The following is a 24035-nucleotide window of genomic DNA, read 5'->3' as shown; positions in this document are numbered from 1 at the left end:
ACACATGTTGGGAAATCATTGGTGACTTTGAGTCCTAGTGGCATTGCGTTCTGCATGACTACCCACATGCTGGAATGCAGGAAGTGTGGCGCTGTAACAGGATGATGACATCAAGGACAATTTTAAAAACGCAGAGAATAAGGGAGCCAGATAGTGTCAGGATAGAGAGAAAGAGAAGGACAGAGTAGACGCATTGTGACAAACTGTGTGATTTTTGTCTTTGTAACGTTTTAGTTTATTGTGTGGGGACAGAAAAGATTGTGCTGTCTTTACGAATATGTTTGATTCCTCATGTAATACCACTGTCGAGTGTTTGGATGTTTGAGCAGATGGCTTATCAGACCGAGTCGCTCCTCATAATTGGTTCCTGCATTAAAAGCGCCTCTTATCAGCCTATAATAATGTGGAGATGAGATGTCTACAGCTTGCAGTGTTTCTTTTGTCACTTTGGTAATGAATCATACTTCGCATCACATATTTTTCCGTCATCTCACAGAATTGTTTTGTTTCCTTCCTTTCATCAAATGCTTTATACCGGGGATTCGTTTTCGAAGCGTAGACAGGCTGTCGAGATCTGCAGGGTGTGAGAATGATGATAACGAACTGAAGTTGGCTATCGACTGATTAGTTCGATAATCAAATGCTCTGCCAATTTAACAGTTAGTTAGTCGTGTAAAAAAAAAAATTTCAAATAGAATTGTGCAATTATAATAAGGGATAATTTTCACAGTTTTAGGAGTGAGATGACTTATGTCCAGATTTATTAATATTTAAAATGATTATGGATGACTAAAATGACTAAAAACGCTTTATTCTGCTGCCAGGCCAGTAGTTGGCAATGTCACTTTGTAAAGAAACACTACAAGCCTTTAGACTGAACACATAATACGTGTGTAAAAATTAATAAAAATGTGTGTTTTTGTAATTTACACAGAGACGATAATGATATTTTTTTCAAGAACTTGCACTTTGAATCCTGTTTATCAATCAAGTGTACGTCTGTACACTTAGAAAGGTATAGCACACCTCTTCTCAAAAAGCCACTCGATTTAAAACATTCACGTCTGAAGCATAAATAGTGCGAGACAAGTTACGCACTGAAGTTTAATTCTTAACTTTCTAGGCTTGTTCAAATCTTTAACTTCGAGTATGAACAGTTGTAATAGTGATGATTGCGTTACAGTAAAAAAAGACAATAAGAAGTAGGTATTCATAATCAAGTTGAATGATTTGGGAAATATGGGATTGTTGTAGATTTTTTCCTAAATCTAACTATGTATAATATTTATACCCTAGCGCGTCTACAATCGACGTCGGCTGAGCCTAATAACCCTACTCGTGTGTTCACACCGCTGCCGCCGAGAGCGGCAAAATTCGCCCTGCCATCGACGCCGTAGAAAGATTCGTGGACGCTCTGATGCTCTGACGTAGATCGAATGCTTGGTCTTTTTTAAAACTTTATTTAAAGGGGCCGCAAAGCAAACAAGCATGTCGATCGTTATTTTTGCAGAAAACTGATCGATGGAAAGAACTTAACAATTATAGTGACGTTTGCTAACGAAATAAACTGACATGTTTGCTAACGAAATAAACTAATTAAAAGCCATTTGTGTGGTGTGGCTTTTGTGTTCATGTTTAAGTGCTATTCTAATTTGCCTTCCCGCTGAAAAACAAGTGTTCTAGTGTGCAAATCTTGCCTATAAATAGTGTTGTGCGCCTTCTTATCAAATTCAAATGATCAGCCTCTCCTCTATTTTGCTTGGGAACTAATGTGGTCGGAACCAACGTTTATAGGACTGCGTTCTCTGGAATCCTCTCAAACGGTAGCCTGGTTAAAACCAGACCCTTCTCTGGCCAGACGTCGGATTTTACTGCATTGGAAATCATCTGCTCCACCTACTCATTCCATGTGGATTAGAGATGTTTTTCACTTGATTAAACTGGAAAAAATCAGATGCTCACTGAGGGGCTCTCTCAAGAACTTTTACAAAATGTGGGGTTCTCTCATTGCATATATGGAAACATACACTCCCTGAATACTGGAAAATAGTTAATAAGTGTACTCTCTACTAGTGTGCTACCGCTCCTGTGATAACACTTTTATAATTGAATAATGTGGCTAAACATTTACCTTGGTTGGCAGGGTTTTTTTCTTTTTTTTTCTTTTCTTTTTGTTTTTCAATGGTCGATGGGCAAGTTTTGCATATTTGGTACTTTATTAGGTATATTTGTACATTCTTATTTGGGGTCAACAACTGTTCCCTTTATGTTGGGTAGGTCCTGTATCCCTAACTATGTTCTGATCCTACCCCCTTTTTTCTCTACATATGTTAAATTGTTTAACTTTGTTATGGAATTTTGTAATATGTGGAGAAACCTGTAAATAAAGTGAGGAAAAACTTCTCAGTCGTAACTGAGTTAGGGTCTGGGGAAGGTTCATTGACAGCTCACTGACAAAGGGGCGTCACCAACGGACGTCGCTCAAATGCCTCTGCGCTCAATTGGAAAATTGAAAAATCAGATCGATCGTCATCTTGTAAAGCCCACCTGAACGTTTGTGATTGGTGTCTCGATTTGGAAAGATTGGAAATGAGCTTGAATGGGCTCTTCGCCAGACTAACTTGGAAAGCAAATCTAAATTTGCCGGAATTTCGTCTGGTTTTCTCAGGCTACTTAAACGGAGCACTTCCACATTCTGATTGGTTGCCGCTGAACTGCGTCATAGCTCATTACCATAAAGTTGACCTGATTTCAACTCTCCTCGCCGCTCTCACCGTCCCACCGCCGGAGCTCGCCGCCGGCTCTCATTGAAAATGAATGACTTAGGCCACTTTGACGCTCTCGCCGGCTGCGGTGTGAACGCACAGTAACTCTCTGCGCAACTATAATAACCGACAGACTTCAGACAATGCCTTCGAACATGCTTTAATCACGAAAATTAAATCTCAGACAAATTCCATTGAGAATCCCACCAGTGAACACGAATACAACAGTTTTTATAGAATAAGGGTATGGCAAAATTACATGAAATATTGCACCATTTCCCCACAATTTCATTGGTTCTTCATAGACAAGCCCTCTTGTTACTAGGTAACCAAAAGGTTTCAAATTTAGACCTCTGTCTTGTTGCATTTCCCATATTTGTTATTTTTACACTCACACAACCAAAGTCATGAGTTTTCACTAGTTTCGAACAGTACATTTGTTAGAATGTTAGGATGCATAAAAAAGGAAGTCAAGCAAGAGTTAGTCATAATATTAGACCCAAAGGGGAAGTCAGGTAAAAGTGTATCATAAGGTTAGATAATCTAAAGGTCAGATTTTTAGAGTCAGAAACATGATTAGTTCGAAAAGACAGTTTACTTATCTTATCTATTAAAAATCCATCACAGGACTCAAGTACCCAGATCACAGAAATGAGACGGCTGCAACCAAGAATCCTAAGCTTCTATTTTAATTTTTAACACAAAGCTGTGCAATCTCTCAAGTCATTTCCTCACACTGGGTGCCGATTTCATTCTGAACAGGACCTTTTTAAATCACACTCTCGGCTGAGCTATTTCATCTGCTCTTCCATCTGAACCGCTCATATCGCATTCCAGCACTCCTTTCAACCCAAGAGGACTCATTCACTGTCTTTACTTTTGATGAAGACTGGTTCACCAGACCCAGGGACTAGAGCATGACGGTCTGTAGAGAGAGCTTGTGGGTGTTAGAATGAGATAAATGGTCAAAATGCTTTCCCATCATGTGTAGGTGGAGTGTAGTACTGAACAGAGTCATTCTGAAGGCATTCCTACGTTCCTCCCGTCTCCTGTTATACCCTCCACTTCACGTATGGTGTATAATGGACCAGTGTAGTAATTATGTGTACACAGTGTAAAAACATTTAAAAAGATAAATTAAGATAAAAAGACAAAGATTTTTTACTACGCAATTCTGCCATTTTTTCTCTATATAAAGTCAGAATTGAGTGATATATAGTCGCAGTTTTTTTATAAAGTCAGAATTTCTTGATATAGTCACAATTGTGTGTTATATAGTCAGAAGTATTGCGTGATATACTCGCAATTACGTGTTATAAAGTCAGAATTGCGTGATATAGTCACAATTGTGTGTTATATAGTCACAATTGTGTGTTATAAAGTCAGAATTCCGTGATTTAGTCGCAATTGCGTGTTAGAAAGTCAGAATTGCATGATATAAAGTCACATTTGTGTTAGAAAGCCAGAATTGCGTGATTAAAAAGTCACAATTGCGAGTTATAAACACACAATTCAGATTTTTTTCTCGCAGTTTGGACTTTATATCTCGCAATTCTGACTTTTAAAACACAATTGCGACTTAAATTCAGTCAGAATTGCGAGATAAAAAGTCGCAATTACCTTTTTAATTGTTTTTATTCTGTGGCAGAAACAAGCTTCCATTGTTTTTTTAATGGCATCCCATGGCTAGCATTACATTATATATGATCACACTATCATTCATTCAAGTGCTTTTAAACCATTCAAGTGTGACAAGATGCAATGTAATCTCAATTGTCCTAAAAATAGGCGGAATTTTTTATGCTCCTTGTAATTCATGGGTGTCTCATGTCCGTTTGGCACTGGGTCATTCTGAAAGCATGCCTACGTTCCTCCCCTCTCCTGTTATGCCCTCCACTTTACGTGTGGTTTATAATGGACCAGTGTAATAATTCTAATGTTGAGATGCACCTTGAAGTCTCAGAGTGCAATCAAACGTGTTTGTTTGAAAATATCACCCAACCCTGCTGGAATATCCAGGCCGTACCAGCTTATGGTGCTCAAACTTGTTTTGGGACATGTTGACTGGCTTTCTGTGGTCTGTCAGCCTGGATCTGCTTGACCAAGATGGTCTATTAGACTATAGTCCCACCCTGATGGTCCAGGTGATTGACCAAGCAGATTTCCATTGGTTTGTCAGATGGGAACCCTGTTAACTAAGTATGATGTGATGCACTTTTATGTTCTGTGTATTCATTTATTCATCTGTAACAAAAACATTAAAAAATAGATTGACAAATAGATTTAAATTTTTTCACTGAATAAGATGTGTACACTTACTTTTTTACTTGATGGCTACACTACATGACATTTTTGAGTCATGAAAACTTTTCTTGAAAATAATATTATATTTATAAATATTCATATAATTATATATATTTTTTCAATCAAAACCAACATGAATACAGTGCATTAGTTAAAAAAACATTAAGATCCCTTTTAGTTATCATGGACAATAAGAGCGAGAATAAGAACCAATTCTTGCAGGGAGATACCCTGAAGAATATAAACGGCTGTTTTCAGCTTCAAGTTTTGGGTTAATCCATCTCTTGTTCCTATTGTAAGAGCTACATCCCACGATTTGTTTCTCTGTGAAGTTCATCAGTAATCAAGAGATGTCTATCAGTGTACAGGTGTTTGCTATATTAGATAGTAGGCAAGCTTCTCTAGATCTGGTGCCATGACCCGACTGTTGTGATCGATGCATTGTAGACTTTACGGACGAGAAAGCACTATAAAATCAATGGTGTTTATTACTCTGTATGCAGTCTGAACAGTCAAAGCAAATGATGAAGTGTGCTTTTTTTTTGTTGTTAAAAAATAAATAAATAAACACAATGACTAGCTTTACCTTTTAAAAAAATAATGATCAAGGCTTGTTTCTTCACTTTTTGGGGTGGGGACACTTATTCTCTGGAAGAATTCAGTTGGGAAATCTCATTTTACATCTGTAAGAAATAATCATGTTAGCCTTGTAGCTCAATGAATGTAGCTCAGTATCAAAGGTGATAAAGGTATTCGAAAGGTCTGTTCTTTCCTTTTTATTGAACTTCTGGCATTTTACCTTTATCTGTTGTCTTAACCTGAAAAACAAAACAAAATTTGTGCCAAGGGGGAGTTTCTATGAAACAAAGGATCACTTATTTCTGAGGGATGGGATGCTTGAAACGTGGTTTTAGGCGATGCTGAAATCACTCGTTTTGAATCCCAAGCTAAATCCAGTGGCTGTGCATTTCAATTTTGAAGGTTTTTTAATAAGATAGAAGCACACTAATCCGTCTGGCTCCTGATGATCTCCACCCCTCAAACACAAACAGACATACTTGTTTACTGACACGTAAAGTAAGGTCACACGGCATAGACAGCGATGGAGAAGCTTGAGACAGGACCCGTGTTTTCCAGGTGTTATTCTCACTCTTAGCACGTTTCACAGAGTAGAAAGCGGATGAGTGGAGTATGTATACTGTTTACTACACCTTAGCTCTCAGGCTTTAAGACTTTAATCTTTTAAGAATATGAAATATTATATTTTAAAATATGACAAACTTTCTCCTAATCCAGCTAAGCTGTGCTATCACTGTAAATAGCTTTCTTTGTATTCTGCCTGGAAGAATAGCTCAAGGACGGCTACTGTACACGAAATAACAGTTCGTTTGGGTTAGGAATATATGTATGTGTGTTTTTGGTGTATTCGCTTAAGCATTCTTAGTAGCTACTTAAATGTGTATATGTTTGTGCTGTCACAATTAACTTTGAGTTTGTTTATTAACGAGTTAAAAATATGTAACAGAATTAACACAGCATCTGGCGGGTTTTTTTGGAAACTTGTTTCCGCCACAGAATAAAACATTTAAAAATATAAATTAAGATAAAAAGATAACGTTTTTTACTACGTAATTCTGGCATTTTTTCTCTATATAAAGTCAGAATTGAGTGATATAAAGTCGCAGTTTTGTGTTATAAAGTCAGAATTGCGTGATATAGTCACAATTGCGTGTTATAAAGTCAGAATTGCGTGATATAGTCACAATTGCTTGTTATAAAGTCAGAATTGCGTGATATAGTCGCAATTACGTGTTATAAAGTCAGAATTGCGTGATATAGTCGCAATTGCGTGTTATAAAGTCAGAATTGCGTGATATAGTCGCAATTGCGTGTTATAAAGTCAGAATTGCGTGATATAGTCGCAATTGCGTGTTATAAAGTCAGAATTGCGTGATATAGTCGCAATTGCGTGTTAGAAAGTCAGAATTGCATGATATAAAGTCACATTTGTTTGTTAGAAAGCCAGAATTGCGTGATTAAAAGTCGCAATTGCGAGTTATAAACTCACAATTCAGATTTTGTTTTCTCGCAGTTTGGACTTTATATCTCGCAATTCTGACATTATTTCTTAGAATTGTGAGTTTATATCACGCAATTCTGACTTTTAAACTCGCAATTGCGACGTTATATCACTCAATTCTGTTTTAATAACAATTGCGACTTCATTTCATGCAATTCAGAGGAAAAAAAGTCAGAATTGCGAGATAAAAAGTCGCAATTACCTTTTTAATTGTTTTTATTCTGTGGCAGAAACAAGCTTCCACTGTTTTTTTTTAATGGCATCCTATGGCTAGCATTACATTAAATATGATCACACTATCATTCATTTAAGTGCTTTTAAACCATTCAAGTGTGACAAGTTGCAATGTAATCTCAATTGTCCTAAAAATAGGCTTAATTTTTATATGCTGAATATAATTTCATATTGTATTCTTTTGAGTTTGGAGTGAAATCCAGGATATTTCTTCATGAAAAAATGCTTTTTGTGCACACACAGACACACACAAGGAATAAACGCAGAAATGAGCGCTCAGCGCTTCTTGTAATTCATGGGTGTCTCATGTCGGTTTGGCACTGGGAGCTCAGCTATCAGGAAATGAGTGTGATCTTACGGGTCTGCGCGTCCTGATGAACTAAAGTAAATAATTAAATAAACAAAGGCCGGCGGTGATTGTGCGGAACAGCAACCTGGGGGTAAAGTCATTCCCGCTATGCAGATTACAGGCAGGACTACGCCTGGGAATGAGGCTGCATTATTCATGGAGACTTCTGGCATAGTCAGAGACAGATTGATCCTCACCCTGCCTGGCTATGGGCCAGAGAGCTGCAGATCTCTTTCTGCCTGTCTGTCTGCTTTCTCTTTCTTTTCTGTCACCTCACACCATCTGTTTTCCCCCCCTCTCTTTTTCTTGCTATCTTTGCGTTGTTGCACATCTATCATGCTCTATCCTCTGCCTCTGTTTTCTTGCGGTTTTCGTCTCTCCTGCCTCCTACTGTGTCTGAGTTTTTTCCCTTTTTGGTCTGTCCACATCTTGCTCTCTCTCTTCCACTTGAACAGCTACGGTGTCAAACGCCTAACAGGCTGCGGTTCGACTGTCAGAGAGATGATAGTGTTTGCGGGAAGAGCGTTGCTCAGCATTTACCTGCGATGCAAAGTGCACCACATGCACAAGACCTGCGTGGCACATGCATCTCTAAAGAGCAGCTCAGCTTTGAATTAGTTACAGAGCAGTCAAGTGTATTCAAATCCTGGGGTCACTCTCAGGTGAAGATAACATTGATTTTAGTATTTTTAAGGTGAAAGTGGTATTCTTTACCCATATTCAGCATTCTGGTATTCAGCAGTTGATTTATTCATCAAATAAATACAGCCTTGGTGAGCAGAAGAGACTTATTTTAAAAACATTTCAAATCTTACCGACCCCAAACTTTTGAACAGCAGTGTATATATATATATATATATTATGCAACCATACACAATGGGAGTAGTGAAAAGCCCATTTTTGTGTGCCTTTAGCCCCTATGTACTCTACTGTACCATAGTCCATGCGACGTCATTTTTGTCATCATTAACTGATATAATATTAATATACCAACATTCTGAAGTACTCAAATCTCTTTTGCACTTTTATAGTACACTAACAACCACCAAAAAACACATGATGGATCAAAGCTCATCACAAGTAGCTTTTCCACAAACTGAGACACCATCATTGTAACACATATGACACTAAAATAATGCAATAAACATTAATGTAACATGGAATCCTTATGTACATAACTGATAAGAAGAAACATTTACTTAAATGAAAAAAAAAAAAACATTCAATTTGAAGTGTCACACAGGAATGGTGTCAGATTACAGTTTTTATTTATCCTCATTTGGACAAGATCTGTCTTTATTCTAGTTTGCAGGGCTCTTGACAACACATGGTAGTGCAGTCAGCTCTAAAGACCCAATGATAAACCACGCTCTCCAAGGGCCTTGTAATCTTACACTCCACAAAAGAGCCTCTGATGGGGCTAATGGGAGCAGAGCATTGACGGATAGAAATGCTGTTGTTTCAGACACTCGCTGTGCTGGGCGTCATATTCCTCAGCAATGGCCGGATTGTTAAAGAATAGAGCTTGTGTGAAGTCGCAAAGCCACACCTCGCTGCGTTCTCCTGTGTTCTCACAGCTTCATTCCTCTGCACAATCTGTTCCATAACTAGATCTACTTTCCGGGTAGTCTTTTACACATTTAAACAGCTTTTTTTTTGTACCAGACAGTCCTCTGTATTTTTTTGTGTGGCTTTCTTATTTGAAGTTGCGTAACCCCAAAGAGCAGGTACTTACGAGAGAACCGCAATAATCCTTTCAATGGCACTTAGCTGACTGATTCCCCATCAGTGAACTGTAATGTTGAGCTTATTGTCTGGTGAAGAAGCCTGTATTGTGAGAGAAAGCCAGGCGCTGGGTCAGTGTTTGTGTCATTTAATGGAGAGTAAACTGCTCACTGGGGTGTGGCTTACACAGCGAAGGCGAGTTATCTGGCTGTAAAACCGGTCCCTGAACTCCCCTCAATTTTCTCTCTCGCTCTCGCTCTCGCCTTGTTTTCTCATCGTCTGCTCGGCCGAAACCATCTTTCAACCAGCCTCAGAGGACCTGAACCATAGCCTTGTAGAAAATTAACTTTTCACCGCACCTGTTAATGCTGGGTGAATTGAGAATTTACTGAACATAAACATTTCTTATAAAACTGTATTTAGCATTATTCTCTTTTGTTTTTGAAAAGCAACATTTTAAAAGTAGCCGTAATGTGCACGAACACAACATGTGTGCAGTGCAAATTGCCAGCTATAATACATCTGCGGTCGCTACTGTTAAACTGTTGGCATTCGTTTGTCTTGTTTACAGTCATGAGGTGCCAAAATGATATATATAGTTAGCGCTGTTTCAAGCATCAGGAGTGTCTGTACACAAAAATTCATGCCACATTTAAATGAAGATGGCAAAATTTTGAAGTGTGTAAGTGACATATGCCATCTGTCATGAAAACATCCCATCAAGTTTGTTCCTAAAATATTCTGTTTGGTGGCATAGTGCCAGAAACGTGTCATTATTCGGAGGGGTTTTTAGATAAACTTGCTTGCAACCAGGTGTAAGTGAAAATTACATCTGAAGGCCAAATATGGGAACCCCTACTCGGAATTTGTCCTCTGCATTTAACCCATCCAAGTTAGTACACACACACACACACACATACCCAGAGCGGTGGGCATTCTTTGCTGTGGCGCCCGGGGAGAGATTGGGGGTTAGGTGCCTTTCCTCACATGAGTCTGGTAAACCCGGATAGAAATGTTGATATTATTTAGCTGAATGTTTAATGTAGAGCTGCTTTTAAAGCCCAAAGTATACTTCAATTTTGGCGCAAACACTTAAAGTCGACATGAAAAGAGAATTGTGATAGTCTCTTGTGACGTTTATCTGAGTGAAATGGCTTCTCGAACAAGAAAAAATGTATTGGATGGTTGTGGTTTGCTATTTCTCATGTGATCCCTGCACTCACGCCAGTAAACACAATAAGAGATTCTGCTGTGAGAGCCAGGTGAAGTTATTTTGATTAAAGATCAGTAAATCAGATCAGTGTAAATATTTGAGTAAAGGTAATTAGTTACGTATTTAAGTATCCTTTTGGCTACTTTGCTACTAAGATATTAGCAACATCTACTCTCTACTTTGTACAAGTATCTGTATTCTTTACTCAAATACATTTGTGATGAGTAATGCAATAACTCATTACATTTTGCATGGCGCCTAACTTTTTCTGCAGCAGTTTATTTCTGCTACTAAAGAAGTGATATCGCAAGCTACAGGGCATTGAAGGTACTATATCTTGTGCCTTTTCTCCTTACCCACACAAACTTGTCAATATTGCTACTTCACATAAATGCGAGTGCATTAGCAAGTAGTTGTGAATCGCGGGTGTTTCATATGTGAGATGAGGGCATGGCTACAGCCGATGAGGAGGAACCAGTCCCGTGCAAGTAGGCTTTGACGATTTCATTTTACTCATCATTATTTTATTTATCCGTTATATTGCCCTCTTTGAGCACTTGAGCTTAACTGGCACTTGAGTGTTTGTAGATGTTAAAGAGACTGTTGTGCCAACTTTGATTCATTGCAATTTAGAGGTTCAGTTATTATTTTATAACATTAACACGTTATTGCTCCCTTAACAAATCAACTGTTTCTTGTTTTTCGCGGGCATGTCTTAGGTGTTGAGGACCAGTGCATCTTTGAGCCTATTCAGTATGAGTAAAATATTTAAAGTCCCCCTGTGGTGTAAATCAAGCTTTTAATGTTGTTTATGTGTCTATGTGGTGTTTTTAATATGCTTTAAGACAAACCATGTGTAAATTCATAAGTCGACAGCATTGCTGAGTATTTTCTCCTTAAAACTGCAGTGAACCAAAGACAGTCTCAAAAACACGATCTGGAATCGTTAGTGTTTCTGACGTCACAAAACTACCTTGTAACCAATCAGATCAACGTGTGATCATCAGTGAGTGGATCTCTGAGTGAGTGAGTGGAGGCAGGGCTCATTTGCATATTCATAGAACCGTGCATACTAAATGAGGCAAGGGTGCAGAGTAACATTCAAGCTATTTTAAGGCATGAAGGAATTTTTTCCAAGGAAAAATGTTTAAATATGTAATTTTGGTGATCAAAGATGAGTTTTAAGGAATAAAATTATTGACTACAGGGGGACTTTAAGTATCGTAAAAATCAGAAACTTTAAAAATTTTACTCAAGTCGTATTGAAATTGGTGATTAGTAACTTGTAATGTCATTTTCGCTGTAAGGTATCTGTACTTTTACTCAAGTATTGTTTACAAGTTTTTGTACTTTTTACACCTGTGTTAAAGATAAAGAGGGCACATGAATTAAACATATATATATATATATATACATGGATAAATATTATAATAAATATTCCATAAAAAATATGAATTGTCAATTTTGATTTCTTGGTGACTATATAGGAAAAGTCACATGAGTAGAAGTTAAATTGCATTTTAAATAATTTAGAATGATAGAAAAAATGTGTTCCTTGCAATGCCATAAGAATCTACTCTAGAAAGTCATGAATACTGAATCACAGTGGACTTTTCCCCCATCTAATGTTGTACGTGGTCATCTTGCAAACGTGTTAAGATGTTTCTCACCTCAGTGTGTGAGGCCTCACCAAACACACTTGTAAATGGTTGCCAACGAAACGAAACACAGGGACAAAGTGTTGCCGTGTCCATATGGATGCTCGATGATGATGATGTGCTAACAGCACTTCTGAGCATGGAATGATTTTCACAGTAAATGTGGGCCGTGGCACAAAGCGTGTGTGCGCTGGTCCATACGTGCTCTTCAATCACCCTCGCTGCTGGCCATGCACACTCAACAGATGTGGACCATTAGGCTCTCCAAATCCAGATGTGTATAATGGGTTGGTTGAAGTGTGTCAGTGATGTTCTCCAGTGGCAGGGTATTGTGGAGTGGACAGTTGTTGGACTGTAGAGAGCTCAGTCTGACGGCCTCAATTAACCAGCGCCGGTAATGAGTCATCTGAGGGCCGTATCTATGTACTCTCATTTTGATTTATTTCTCTTTATGTGTCTCTCCACTGGTTTGGTTTGGATTCAGTGTGAAATTATGGAGTGCATGAAGTGTCTATAGTCCTAAAAATAAAGCTTCCAAAACGGTTTCCCAAAATATATATTTATTGACATTTTGGTTTATTTATTGACACTTTTACTTTTTAATATGGTGCTCACAATCCTCTATGGGTTTGGGTTCCCAAAAGTATTTTTTTAAGGAATAAAGAACGTATGAATAATTTAAAGAGCCTTTTTACACTAAAAATAACCTTTTTTACAATGGAAGGATTCTATGGATTGTAAACGTTCTTCACTGAATCGTAGATGACAATAAAGAATCTTTATTTTTAAGATGCATTTAAATGCAGTATACTATTCTATAAAAGAGTAACTCTCCATTGATTCAAATAGAATTTGATGTTCGCATATTGCTAAGTTTACAATGCAATGCAGTAATATGCAATACAATTTATAGCAAGAAGTTGGTTATCCATCAGGATGTCAGGAGCGTACCTGGGAAAAGTCGTTCTCAACCAGACTATCGGGACTCACTAGAGGGCCTCAGCAAACTTCTAGAAGGGCCCCAATTCATTGATGCCACCTACGTCACTACCAAATAGAACGGCGCCATATTTACGACTGATCTCGCCCGGTATGGCCGCCCAAACTGCCCATTTGAATGAGAGAGAGAGAGACAGAGATACCTGGAGAAAACTTTAATTTTAGGCTCCAATCATTATTTGTTACCCTCAGTTTTCTTTTGTCCATTATTATCTGCCCCAGACTTGCCCCAATTTGCCTTCCATGATATATATATATATATATACATCTTGTGCATAACCCCTCCCCATACAGTGGGGATCGCTTGAAGGCTTTCAAGAATACCGATGCGTATCAATATGCGGTGGCTAGATGGGTAAAAGACGTAAAAGTGTGGCACCTGGCCACCAATTTTTATATTTAATCATGGGAAATGTAGGTATTATAAAAAAAATTCAAATGTATGATTTTGGTGGTAGTTTGCTCTGACTAGGTAGTGAGTTGTTAGCTAGCTAAGTGGCTAACAGCTGGTAGCTTGCCAGCTGCTAGCCACGGCTCACGGCTAGCTGTCATTAATCTGGATTAGGCCTGTCGTGATAGTCAATAAATCAATTAATCGCACGATAAAAGAAATTAACTCGATATTTTAACTCGATAATTTCCATTTGCATGCTTGTTTGTTTTCCTCGTCTCTCTCTCTCTCTCTACCAAAGAGAGTGGATGACAACTCTGTTTAAGACATAACCGACATATTTTACGTGAATATTCTCCAAACCAGACATTTAAACATAATGTTGTGTGTATTTGTCCATTCAGACACGAAACAGAGCTCAGTTCATTACTCGTGCGCTGTAAAGGGGTCTATGGCTGCACGCTTTGGGTCGGGTGTGTGTGCAACTGCACAACACATTGCAGGCATTACTGAGACCGTCGGTCGTAAAGATGGCGGCGCGAAGCTACAGTGACGTCATGTGACCCGAACGAATATGCCGTATACATTTTTTTAATTAAGTATTAAAAAAATAAAGATGTACTACATTAAATGGCATTGTATGCCTTATTTGATGTATTTTTATTACAATAGAATTACCAGAAGTACATATAACCTAAGATTGGAGGGCCTAAGAATATTATCTTGGACAAAGGAGGGAAATGGTTGAGAACCAGTGCCTTAAAATGATATATGAATTGAGCTCACTGGGTTCTGGATAAGAGCTAAACTCGCTGCAGTGTTAATGTGCTTTCACTTCACACTGTGTGCAGATCTACCTCGGTTCTTTCAGAGCGGCTTCCATCAGTGAAGAAAAACACGAACCGTCTCAAATCTTTCCTCATTCTTGTTTGCCTTAGGCTGAGAAAGCTGATCTATCACCTTCCTTATTTACATTTCATCAAACCTCTCCACGTCGTTTTGCATTTAAATGGATCACTGACATGTGGGAAGGTAAATCAGAGTTTGAGTGATGTTCTTAATTAATTTATACATGATATAAAACGCTTTTTATGGTTTTTAGCCCTATGATTCAAAGATGGAACTTTTCATTTTCATTTTTTACATCACAATTTACTGCATGTGCAAGGAAAAGCCTGGGTTTTGTACAACAAATCCATATTAGTTTTCATTACATGTTTATTCAGCTAATTTACTGAGAGCTCACATACATAATACTTTACAAAATGGATAGATACATTTCTGGATTTCTACATATACAGTAATTCTGTTTTAAAAATGTTTTTTGTCTCACCAAGGCTGAATTTATTTGATCAAAAATACAGTAAAATCACTAATATTTTGAGATATTGTGAAAATGTGTAGTTTATATATGTGATGGCAAAGCTGTATTTTTCAGCATCATTACTCCAGTCTTCCGTGTCACTTCAGAAATCATTCTAATTATTAATATAAATGTTTATATTTCTGTGGTAATTGTGATTTTTTTTTTTAGGATTCTTTAATGAATAGGAAGTTCAAAAGGACAGAATTTATTTGAAATCCTTTGTAACATCATAAATGACTTTCTGTCAACTTTTGAACAGCAGTGTATATCATACAAATGTAATAAATATATCACTTATCACTGCACGTCCACTATTGTAAGTGAACAGACAGATGCAAACCAGCCCTTTATAACATATTTTTACATAATTTAGTTTGATTTATATGTGTACTGCATATTGTAGATGACACAAAATTCAAAATTGAACAAAGTACTGAACTGCAACTAGTGCTCATAAACACTATAAATCCAACAGCATCCATATTATATTTGTTTTGTTTTTTCTCGTGACAAGCATATGTCATAACATGACAGATGGATTTAAAAAAAAAACAATTATTTCATGTAAGCCTGTAATATAACAATATTGTGGGTTTTGATTAGCTGACTCATTTGTGATGTAGGTGGAGAATAATAGAGGTTTACAACAATAATGAAGTCATCAAAAATTAAGATTCATTCTCCAAACCAGAGAACAAACATGACATTTAACTGTGTGAAGGCTGTCGAAAAGTATAGTGATGCTCTTTAAATGGTGGTGTAAAAGTAATTAAAGCTGGAATTAGTGATGTAGACTGTTTAAAGACATGTTACTTAGTAAGGAGCTGACTGCTTGTTTATCTGCAGTTTGTTGGGTTTTCTATACTCTCCATAGACTTTTCTTTTCTCTGCCACTTTCTCCCTTGTCTCTCTGGATCCATTGGACTTTTCCTGTGAAATAACAAGTAATGACTTTACAGCGCCTAGCCAACCTGCTGCTCTCAGCCAGAGTCCTGTCTCCATCAATGATGACTGATTTGATTATGTGCTTTGAAAAACAGCTTTTCTATAGGCAATAATTCTGCACGTTGAGTCTTTTTATCGGCCAAAATTCAGTGCTCCGGAGGAATATGCTCATTATAGCACAGTAATCAATGTTTTAACTTCATTTCCTGATGTTTCAGTCTTAGATGTGAAACTGTATAGATTACCTGCTGGTATCAAATGGACATTAGCATCTTTTTGTGCGCTCGCACTGTCCCTGGTGTTATTGGACTTCATTACGGTGAGAGGCCGGAGATGGTGTGTTCTGTCGCATCTTAGGAGGTGGAAGTATGATAAGCCCAGGGGTCGAGGCTGCTCCCAGATTGAATTTATATGTAACAATCTGTTTCCATCTCAGCAGCAGATGCCTGGCAACCAAGTCCATGCGATCAGTGGTGAACAGCTGTCATTGTCAAACGGGAAATCACAGCGAAGGCTGTGAAAAACATGAAAAAGGAACTGAGCAGTAGCTCTCGTCGGAGTGGATGCATTGTGAGGAAGTGCTTTTCTCACCTTTTCTTTCATCAGGCTACAATTAGTAAGAACCATTAAGGCCCAGCGAGCAGTAAGTACTGCCAATGGATGGGTTATGATGATCAGTTAGTCAGGGTCCAACTAAGGTTGACTAGTTTATTTAGATTTGTTTTGTACATTTTCTTAAGTTTGGTGTTTTTACCAGCAGTTTTGTTTTCGTTACAAGATATATTGGTACTCTGTTGGTTATTAGTCAATTTTAGACTTTTAATTCATCCGTATCGGTTGGTATTGCATATAGCCTATATTGGCCACTGTTAAATGTAATATTTAGCAAAAAATAATATTAATATTTTTCATATGCTGTTTTTGGATATATATTGGCTGCTGTTAAATATTGAGAATACCTCAAAATGAATATCTATTTTCAAACTGTACATTATAATGTTTATAACCATTTTGTATAATTTAGAATGATTTATTTTATTATAATTATTATATAGAGGATTGTGAGCACCATATTAAAAAATAAATCTTTAAGTAAAAGTGTCAATAAATAAACCAAAATGTCAATAAATATATCAACATCCGATGGAAATTTTTATATTTATTTGACATATGTAGTCCTCTATATTTTATTGGTTATTGTATATAACATCATCAATATTTTTAAAATAAATAAAAAAATCTTGTTTTTTTTAAATATTGGTGTATGTTGTGTTGTTAAATTCATCCCTTTTTTAGCACCGTCTCCCCTACATGTTAATCTTCATTTTAATCAATGTTTCATCAACAAATTGCCTGGATTAATAAATAAGAAGCTAATATAGTAGACAATATAATCAGGACACAGAGGCGACTGCGCGTGCACGGGTATATCTATATCTTGAAATATCTACTTTTCGATTAGATATTTACTTAAATATCTAAAAGAAATTGGCTACTTTCTGCTTATGTAGGCTAATTCGTAGTGTGCATTTCTCTCTATAGGCGCGTTCACTACTGCGTCAACTTCATCTTTGCAGCCAACACTGACATAGAAAACATTAGTTTATTAATAAACAATTCAAATGTTTCATGCATAGTCACTACTTTTGCTGGTTCTTTGTGGCAAGCTTTATTTCAGGTGTTGCGTGATATCTCTGCGCCCAAGTAGCAGTGCTTCGCCTGTGCTTCACCCTTATATAGTCTCAAGTCAATCTCTGCCGAGGAAATCGCCTAGTCTTAATCTGCATTGCTATTTGTACTCGTTGTGAATACGCAGGCCACAAGAAGTAATTTGTTGTTGTTTTTTATCACTTTTACTCACGACATGCTATCCGGCAACAAAGGATTCCATTCATTATGCTAAGTTAAGCTAGCAGTGGCGCTGCCAGACTAAGACAATGCACGCACTGAGACAAAAATGCATTTGCCCACCTATCTAAATCTAGGGGAGACGGTGAATAACACCAATTTCAAAAAACCTTTAAGGGGAAGTCAATTGAGGCATTTCCGACAATCCTTTTGGGGTAAAAAATATTCCCAGATAAGATGTATGTATAGTACACTGTGAGGCTGGGTTGTGCTCTGAGTATAAGAACAAATTAAAGGCTGTTTATCTAAAGAAGTGCACTCTTGAGAGAGAGAGAAAGAGAGAGAAAGCTGAAGGATGGATATGTTGATGTGTTGGGGATTGTTGAATATTTTGAGAGTTCTAGGATGATTTTAGCAGATAGGATGTACAGGTGATGAAAGAAGATGGAGGAGCTTTTATTTTTGGTTGTTTCTCGGAAAATGTTTAAATGGCAACTTGAGACCCATATAAACATTTTAACTTTAAATGAACTCTTACAAAGTCATATCCACTAGGAAAATACTAAATTGCTAATGGCCATAGTTTAAACAAGTACACATTATGCCAAGAACAAGTACGTAAAATTCAACAATGTGCATTTTCTTGTATCCGGTAGCTTAAATGATAGAGCATTGAAGTGGGAACGCTAAGGTCATGGGTTCGACTCCCAGGCAGCACATATACTGTTCTAATAAAAGTACTTTGAACGTACTGTAAGCCATTTCCCATAAAAGCGTCTTTCTAATGCATAAACTAAATGTCACATTCATCACTGCAAGGTGTTGTGATGTTCTGTCTCATTTGGTGACTGTTACATGCGGCCTCATTTGACACTTCACTATGTCACTTATTCACTCTTGTCTCATTTTCACCCATCACATCTTCATGTATCAAGTCATTTCACATTCAAGTGGCATTTGCCAGCAAACAAAAAATAATGCCGTCATAATTGCCCCTAAGTCCTTGGCGAGAACAAAAAGCCTGGGCGCTTGTATAATGACACATAAACACAGTGCTTAAATATGAGGAGCTTTTTAAAGAGGTATCTATCTTCACTGCGCTTATTGTGAATTTACAAGCATTATGTTCTCTCTCTGTCTATCATTTGAGGTAATTACACTCCCTCTCTCTTTTCTTTCTCAAAAGAGGAGTACCTCTATGGAGGACTCACGTCTCCTAACACAGCATAACACATCAAAAGGCAATAATAGGCCATAGTCTCTTTGTAAGACATGCATTTCAGACATCACATTTGATTTTCATACAAGATCAAACAAAGCGGTAACAAGGTGCTTAATGGCTGGAGTACATTGCCTTTAATACGTGTTGCTAGTTAATTAATCAGTGTCAGAGTAATGGTTATGTAGTTTGTAACCTCCGTCAACAAAGTCATTGGTTTTGCCTTGCAGTGCATTTTTTTTCTTGCTGGTCGTCAGTTCAGAGCAATTGTTTGATCATTATATACTTGCGTTTCTGAGGGTAGGGCTCTTGACGTCTTTTAAAGGGATAGTTCACCTGAAAATATAAATCATCATCATTTATGTATCCTTATGTTGTTCCAAATATGTGACTTTCTTTCTTCCATGGAAAAAAACTCTTCTTTTCTATTCTGTGGACTGTAAATTTCAAGCTTCAAAACGGATCTTTTTCCTGAGTTTGACTCACTCACAGAATGATCCCATGCGACACATGTTGTGTATTCCATGTGTTCTGGGGGAATACAATAGGGTTTGGTGAAAAACAAACCAAAATTGAATGTATTATTTAACCCTCTGGGGACGGATCGGGCGGTACCGCCCAAAATGGCATACTTTACAAATGTGTAATTATCTTAAAAACTATTAATGATAGAGAGGTGCGGTCTTTTTTGCTGTCTTCCTCAGGTTCCGCTGAAAACAGTGGTAACTTACCCGGTTTGTGTATGTACACATTTCCTTGTTGCGCAATACCACTACGTAAAAGGCCAATGAAATCGATGTTGTTTGGCAGATTCCACGAGCAACAACCAATGGAAAAATTGGCGATGGAGCAATATTTTTCGTACCCAATCAGAGGAAGGTTACCATGACGTATTCTAGCAAATCAGAGGACTCTGTAGCCTTGCAAGGGCTGGTACTATATAGTAATGGATATGATTCAAACGGCGTCGAGTGGAGGAGACAACAGAGAGTGAACGGAGGCTTACAGAGTGAATTATTACAGAGCGTGGAGAGATTTATATGAGAGAGAGACAGAACAATTATAATATATATATATATATATATATATATATATATATATACATACAATTATAGCATTATTTATTGTTTTAGCACTTTTATGATGACAAGCAGTAAAATATTTACGGTGGAACAAGCTCTGGAACCTAAGAAAAACGCCTGGGACTATTTGTAAATAAAGTTACATTTAAGAATAATTTAAGAAAATAAATAAGTTTTTCATTGTTCTTTACACATTTTATTTAACAATTACACATGTCTGTCAAGCAAAGACTTGACTTTTTCACTCATACTTCCTTTATAAATACATTACATGCATGCTTATGTTAGCTTACGGTCTTCTGAATCCATAGATACCGAACACATAGTGTTTCATCTCCATTACATATGGTTTATAAGCCCAAATGTAAAAATAGAGAAAACGGACCAAAAAGGTCTTAGTCCCCAGAGGGTTAACAAATTTCTTGACCTTGGCATTTGTTGTTCTCTGCACAGCTGCACGATGTGCACGTTCATGAGACTCTATTTGTGTCGCAGTTCACTCCGTCTCGCCCAGATAAAACACACAAGTTATGAGAAATCAAGATTAACAAAAACACAACATGAAATACAACCAGTGTACCACCTTCTCTGAGATGAATATATATATCGTTGTGTTCGTCGTAACAAGAAGTTGTCGCGTTCAAGCCTGTCAACTGTCATTCTCACTGTCATTAGAAAAACGTTAGATATTTAACCCAATGAAAAAAGTACACAGATACTTTTTGGGGGATTTCTATTGTATTCCCCCAGAACGTTTGGAAATACATGGCACGTGTCACATAGGATGATTCTGTGATACTTTTGAATCTTTTTTAAAAAGCTTGATGCTGGTCACTATTCACTGCCATCATAGGGATTGAGCGTAAATGGGAGATTTTTATTTTTTTTATTTAAAAAAATTACAGCATTACAGTAGAACAACCCCAGGGTGAGTAAATTAGGATGAACTCTCCCTTTAAAACTGCATACAGTATGAGTATATTGTTAGAAAAACCACAATATGGCCCAGATCAGTCTACTCAAATTATACACTCAGATGCCCTGGCTCTATTAATACTGCCGTCTGTGTTTTAACATGTAGTGCTGCGTTTAGTGTTATCACACACACCCCTCTGCCAAGTGTTATCAGACAGAACACAAGCAACAGGAGCATTACAGCATGTCAGCCGTTTCTCTCCTGCTGACATTTGCCATTCATTCACATTCACATCAGCATGAGTTTTCTTTTCTGTGGTCCTTTGTATGTCTCTCCCATGCACCTTTTCAATATCTCTGCCTTTTTCCTTTGTTAGCTTGTTGTTCCCTTGTAAAGAATGAATAAAAGCAATCATGCCTTGAATGAAAGAAGGTCAAATTGAGTGTTCATAAAATGCTGGACTTTAACATGCATGGTCAATATTCAGTTCAGAAAAAGGAGGGAAGCTTCTGCTCATCGTTCTGCCTGATCAAATCAAGGAAGTGAAATGTCAGTCAGCCCTACTTTTATCATATCTGTTACTAGAAAGAAACTGAGAAAATACAATGTATATAAGGTTTTTTTTTTTTTAATGACACACATGCTATTACCTGCAGGTAAATCGAGAATAAACCAGCCAAAAATAGAATACAATTTGTTTTGAAAGGATTTAAAACGTTTCAATCTGTTAAATTGCTCAAAAGTGACAGTAAATACTGTTTCAAATAAATGCTGTTCTTTTTATTCATCAAAGAATCATAAAACTTTTATCACAGTTTTCCACAAAAAATATTTAGCAGCACAACTGTTTTCAACATTAATAATAATTAGGAATGTTTCTTAAGCAGCAAATCAGCATATTAGAGTAATTTCTGAAAGATCATGTGACATTGAAGACTGGAGTAATGATGCTGAAAATTCAGCTTTGCCATCACAGGAATAAATTACATTCTAAAATATATTAAAACAGAAAAGAGATATTTTATTTTATACACAATTGTTCACAATATAACTGTTTTTACTGTATTTTTGATCAAATGAGACTTCTTTCAAAAAAATGTTTTACCAACCTCTAATAACAAAGATTTTACCAACCTCTAACCACGTACATATAGCAATTAAACTTTTGTGAATTAAAGTTGTTGTTTTTTTTTTCATGACAATGTGGTTATTTAGATATTTTATTCCCTTGCATATGTGAGACAAATCACATGTCACTGTGTCACAGCTCATACACATGACGAACTAGTCTGTCTCTTGGTAAAACAGTACCTGTCACACAAAAAAACAAAAAACATGAAGACAAATACCTCGTATTTTCGTATTGGAGGCTGAATGCGAGGAATACTCCACATATGTATCGCCACATGGAGTTTTGAGTTAAAAATATGTGGTGTGAGTACTGACAGATGTTTGTTCTTTAATAGCTTGTTTTGGTTATTGATTTGAATCGCGTATGTCACTTACATCTGTGAGAGTCTAACAATCCCTCTTACAATTCAATTTAAACCATGTTGCAGTTTCTATTAAGGTTACCGGTGAGTTACTCTGTTTTATTTTCTTATTTACCAGTTTTTATTCACAGGAAAATAATCACTATTAAAGGGGTGGTTCAGGATTTTGGACATCGGACCTCATTTCCAAGTTAGCCTGGGTGTTATTTATCAGTGGAGACAGTTTTCAAAAATGTTCATCCAGTCCTTCCAGTGTCATAGTTCGCCGGTGCTAGGCTAGCGCGAGTCAACGGTATCTGCTAGCCTGCCATTAAATACAGTTTTACCCACTCCACAGTTCACCAAAAGCAAATAAATTATAACGCCAGACTATCGATGTAAATGTCTGTTGAGAGAATAATGTTAGAAATCGAACTACTCTTGCATCTCAATGATCGCATTACATTTACAGGAACTAGTTTCTCAGCAGCGGCGGAAGTTTACTTTGCTCCGGTTAGTAGTACTCCGCCGAAAGGAAAACACAGACCAGAAGCGCACTACCGTCGGGACGTCTAGCTAGCTAGTAGTAGCCTTGAACAACGATATTGAAACATTCGATTGTAAACGAAGGATTTGGCACGTGGTGATATACTCTGCTTCTGTAGTGATGAGTGTCAGTGGCAGGGAAATACACTCGCGTGATTGTCATGTGGACCGGCTCTCTCGGTTGCCTAGCTAACTTAATATCACTCCGCCGCTGCTGTAGACTGTGCTAATAAATACAGGGAACAAAGTATATCTATTGCAATGCGATGAAAGGGTAGTTTGATTTCTAACATTATTCTATCAACAGACATTTACATCGATAGTCTGGCGTTATCATTTATTTGCTTTTGGTGAACTGTGGAGTGGGTAAAACTGTGTTTAATGGCAGGCTAGCAGATACCGTTGACTCGCGCTAGCCTAGCACCTGTGAACTATGACACTGGAAGGACTGGATGAACATTTTTGAAAACTGTCTCCACTGATAAATAACACCCAGGCTAACTTGGAAATGAGGTCCGATGTCCAAAATCCTGAACCACCCCTTTAAGCATAGCTGAACATCATAAATGACAAAAGCTGTCCTCTTTTTCTCCATAGAGGAAAGGCCAGACTGTTCTAAGGCGAGGTGTGAGGTGCAGTTTTCTCCACGCTGCCCTGAGGACTCCATATTAATCGAGGGCTACGCTCCACCAGGTGAATGTTGCCCCATGCCCAGCCGCTGTGTGTGCAGCCCAGCCGGATGTCTCAGGAAAGTGTGCCAGCCCGGGCATCTCAACATCCTCGTATCCAAGAGCTCCGGCAAACCCGGCGAGTGCTGTGATCTCTACGAATGCAAACCAGGTAAAGAAATCCAACATTAGTTAAGTGTCGTGACTTCCTTGATTTCATTTTAACACCACGTGATTTGCCGGTGAACATCAACC

General features: G+C 37.5%; 1 protein-coding gene across 1 annotated transcript in view; it reads left to right on the top strand.

Annotated features, from left to right (window-relative positions):
* Positions 1-24035, top strand: part of crim1 (cysteine rich transmembrane BMP regulator 1 (chordin-like)) — a 146740-nt gene that overhangs the window by 49050 nt on the left and 73655 nt on the right. Inside the window, exon 3 of the mRNA XM_077240129.1 lies at positions 23710-23952. Within this exon, the coding sequence (XP_077096244.1) occupies positions 23710-23952 (243 nt within the window). The remainder of the gene's footprint in view (positions 1-23709; positions 23953-24035) is intronic.

The sequence above is a fragment of the Siphateles boraxobius genome, unplaced genomic scaffold, assembly GCF_051911475.1.
Source record: "Siphateles boraxobius isolate OS27281-9 unplaced genomic scaffold, OSU_SipBor_1 22, whole genome shotgun sequence".
NCBI lineage: Eukaryota > Metazoa > Chordata > Actinopteri > Cypriniformes > Leuciscidae > Siphateles > Siphateles boraxobius.
Note: the sequence above shows the minus strand (reverse complement) of the source record. Positions and strands in the feature narration are given on the sequence as shown.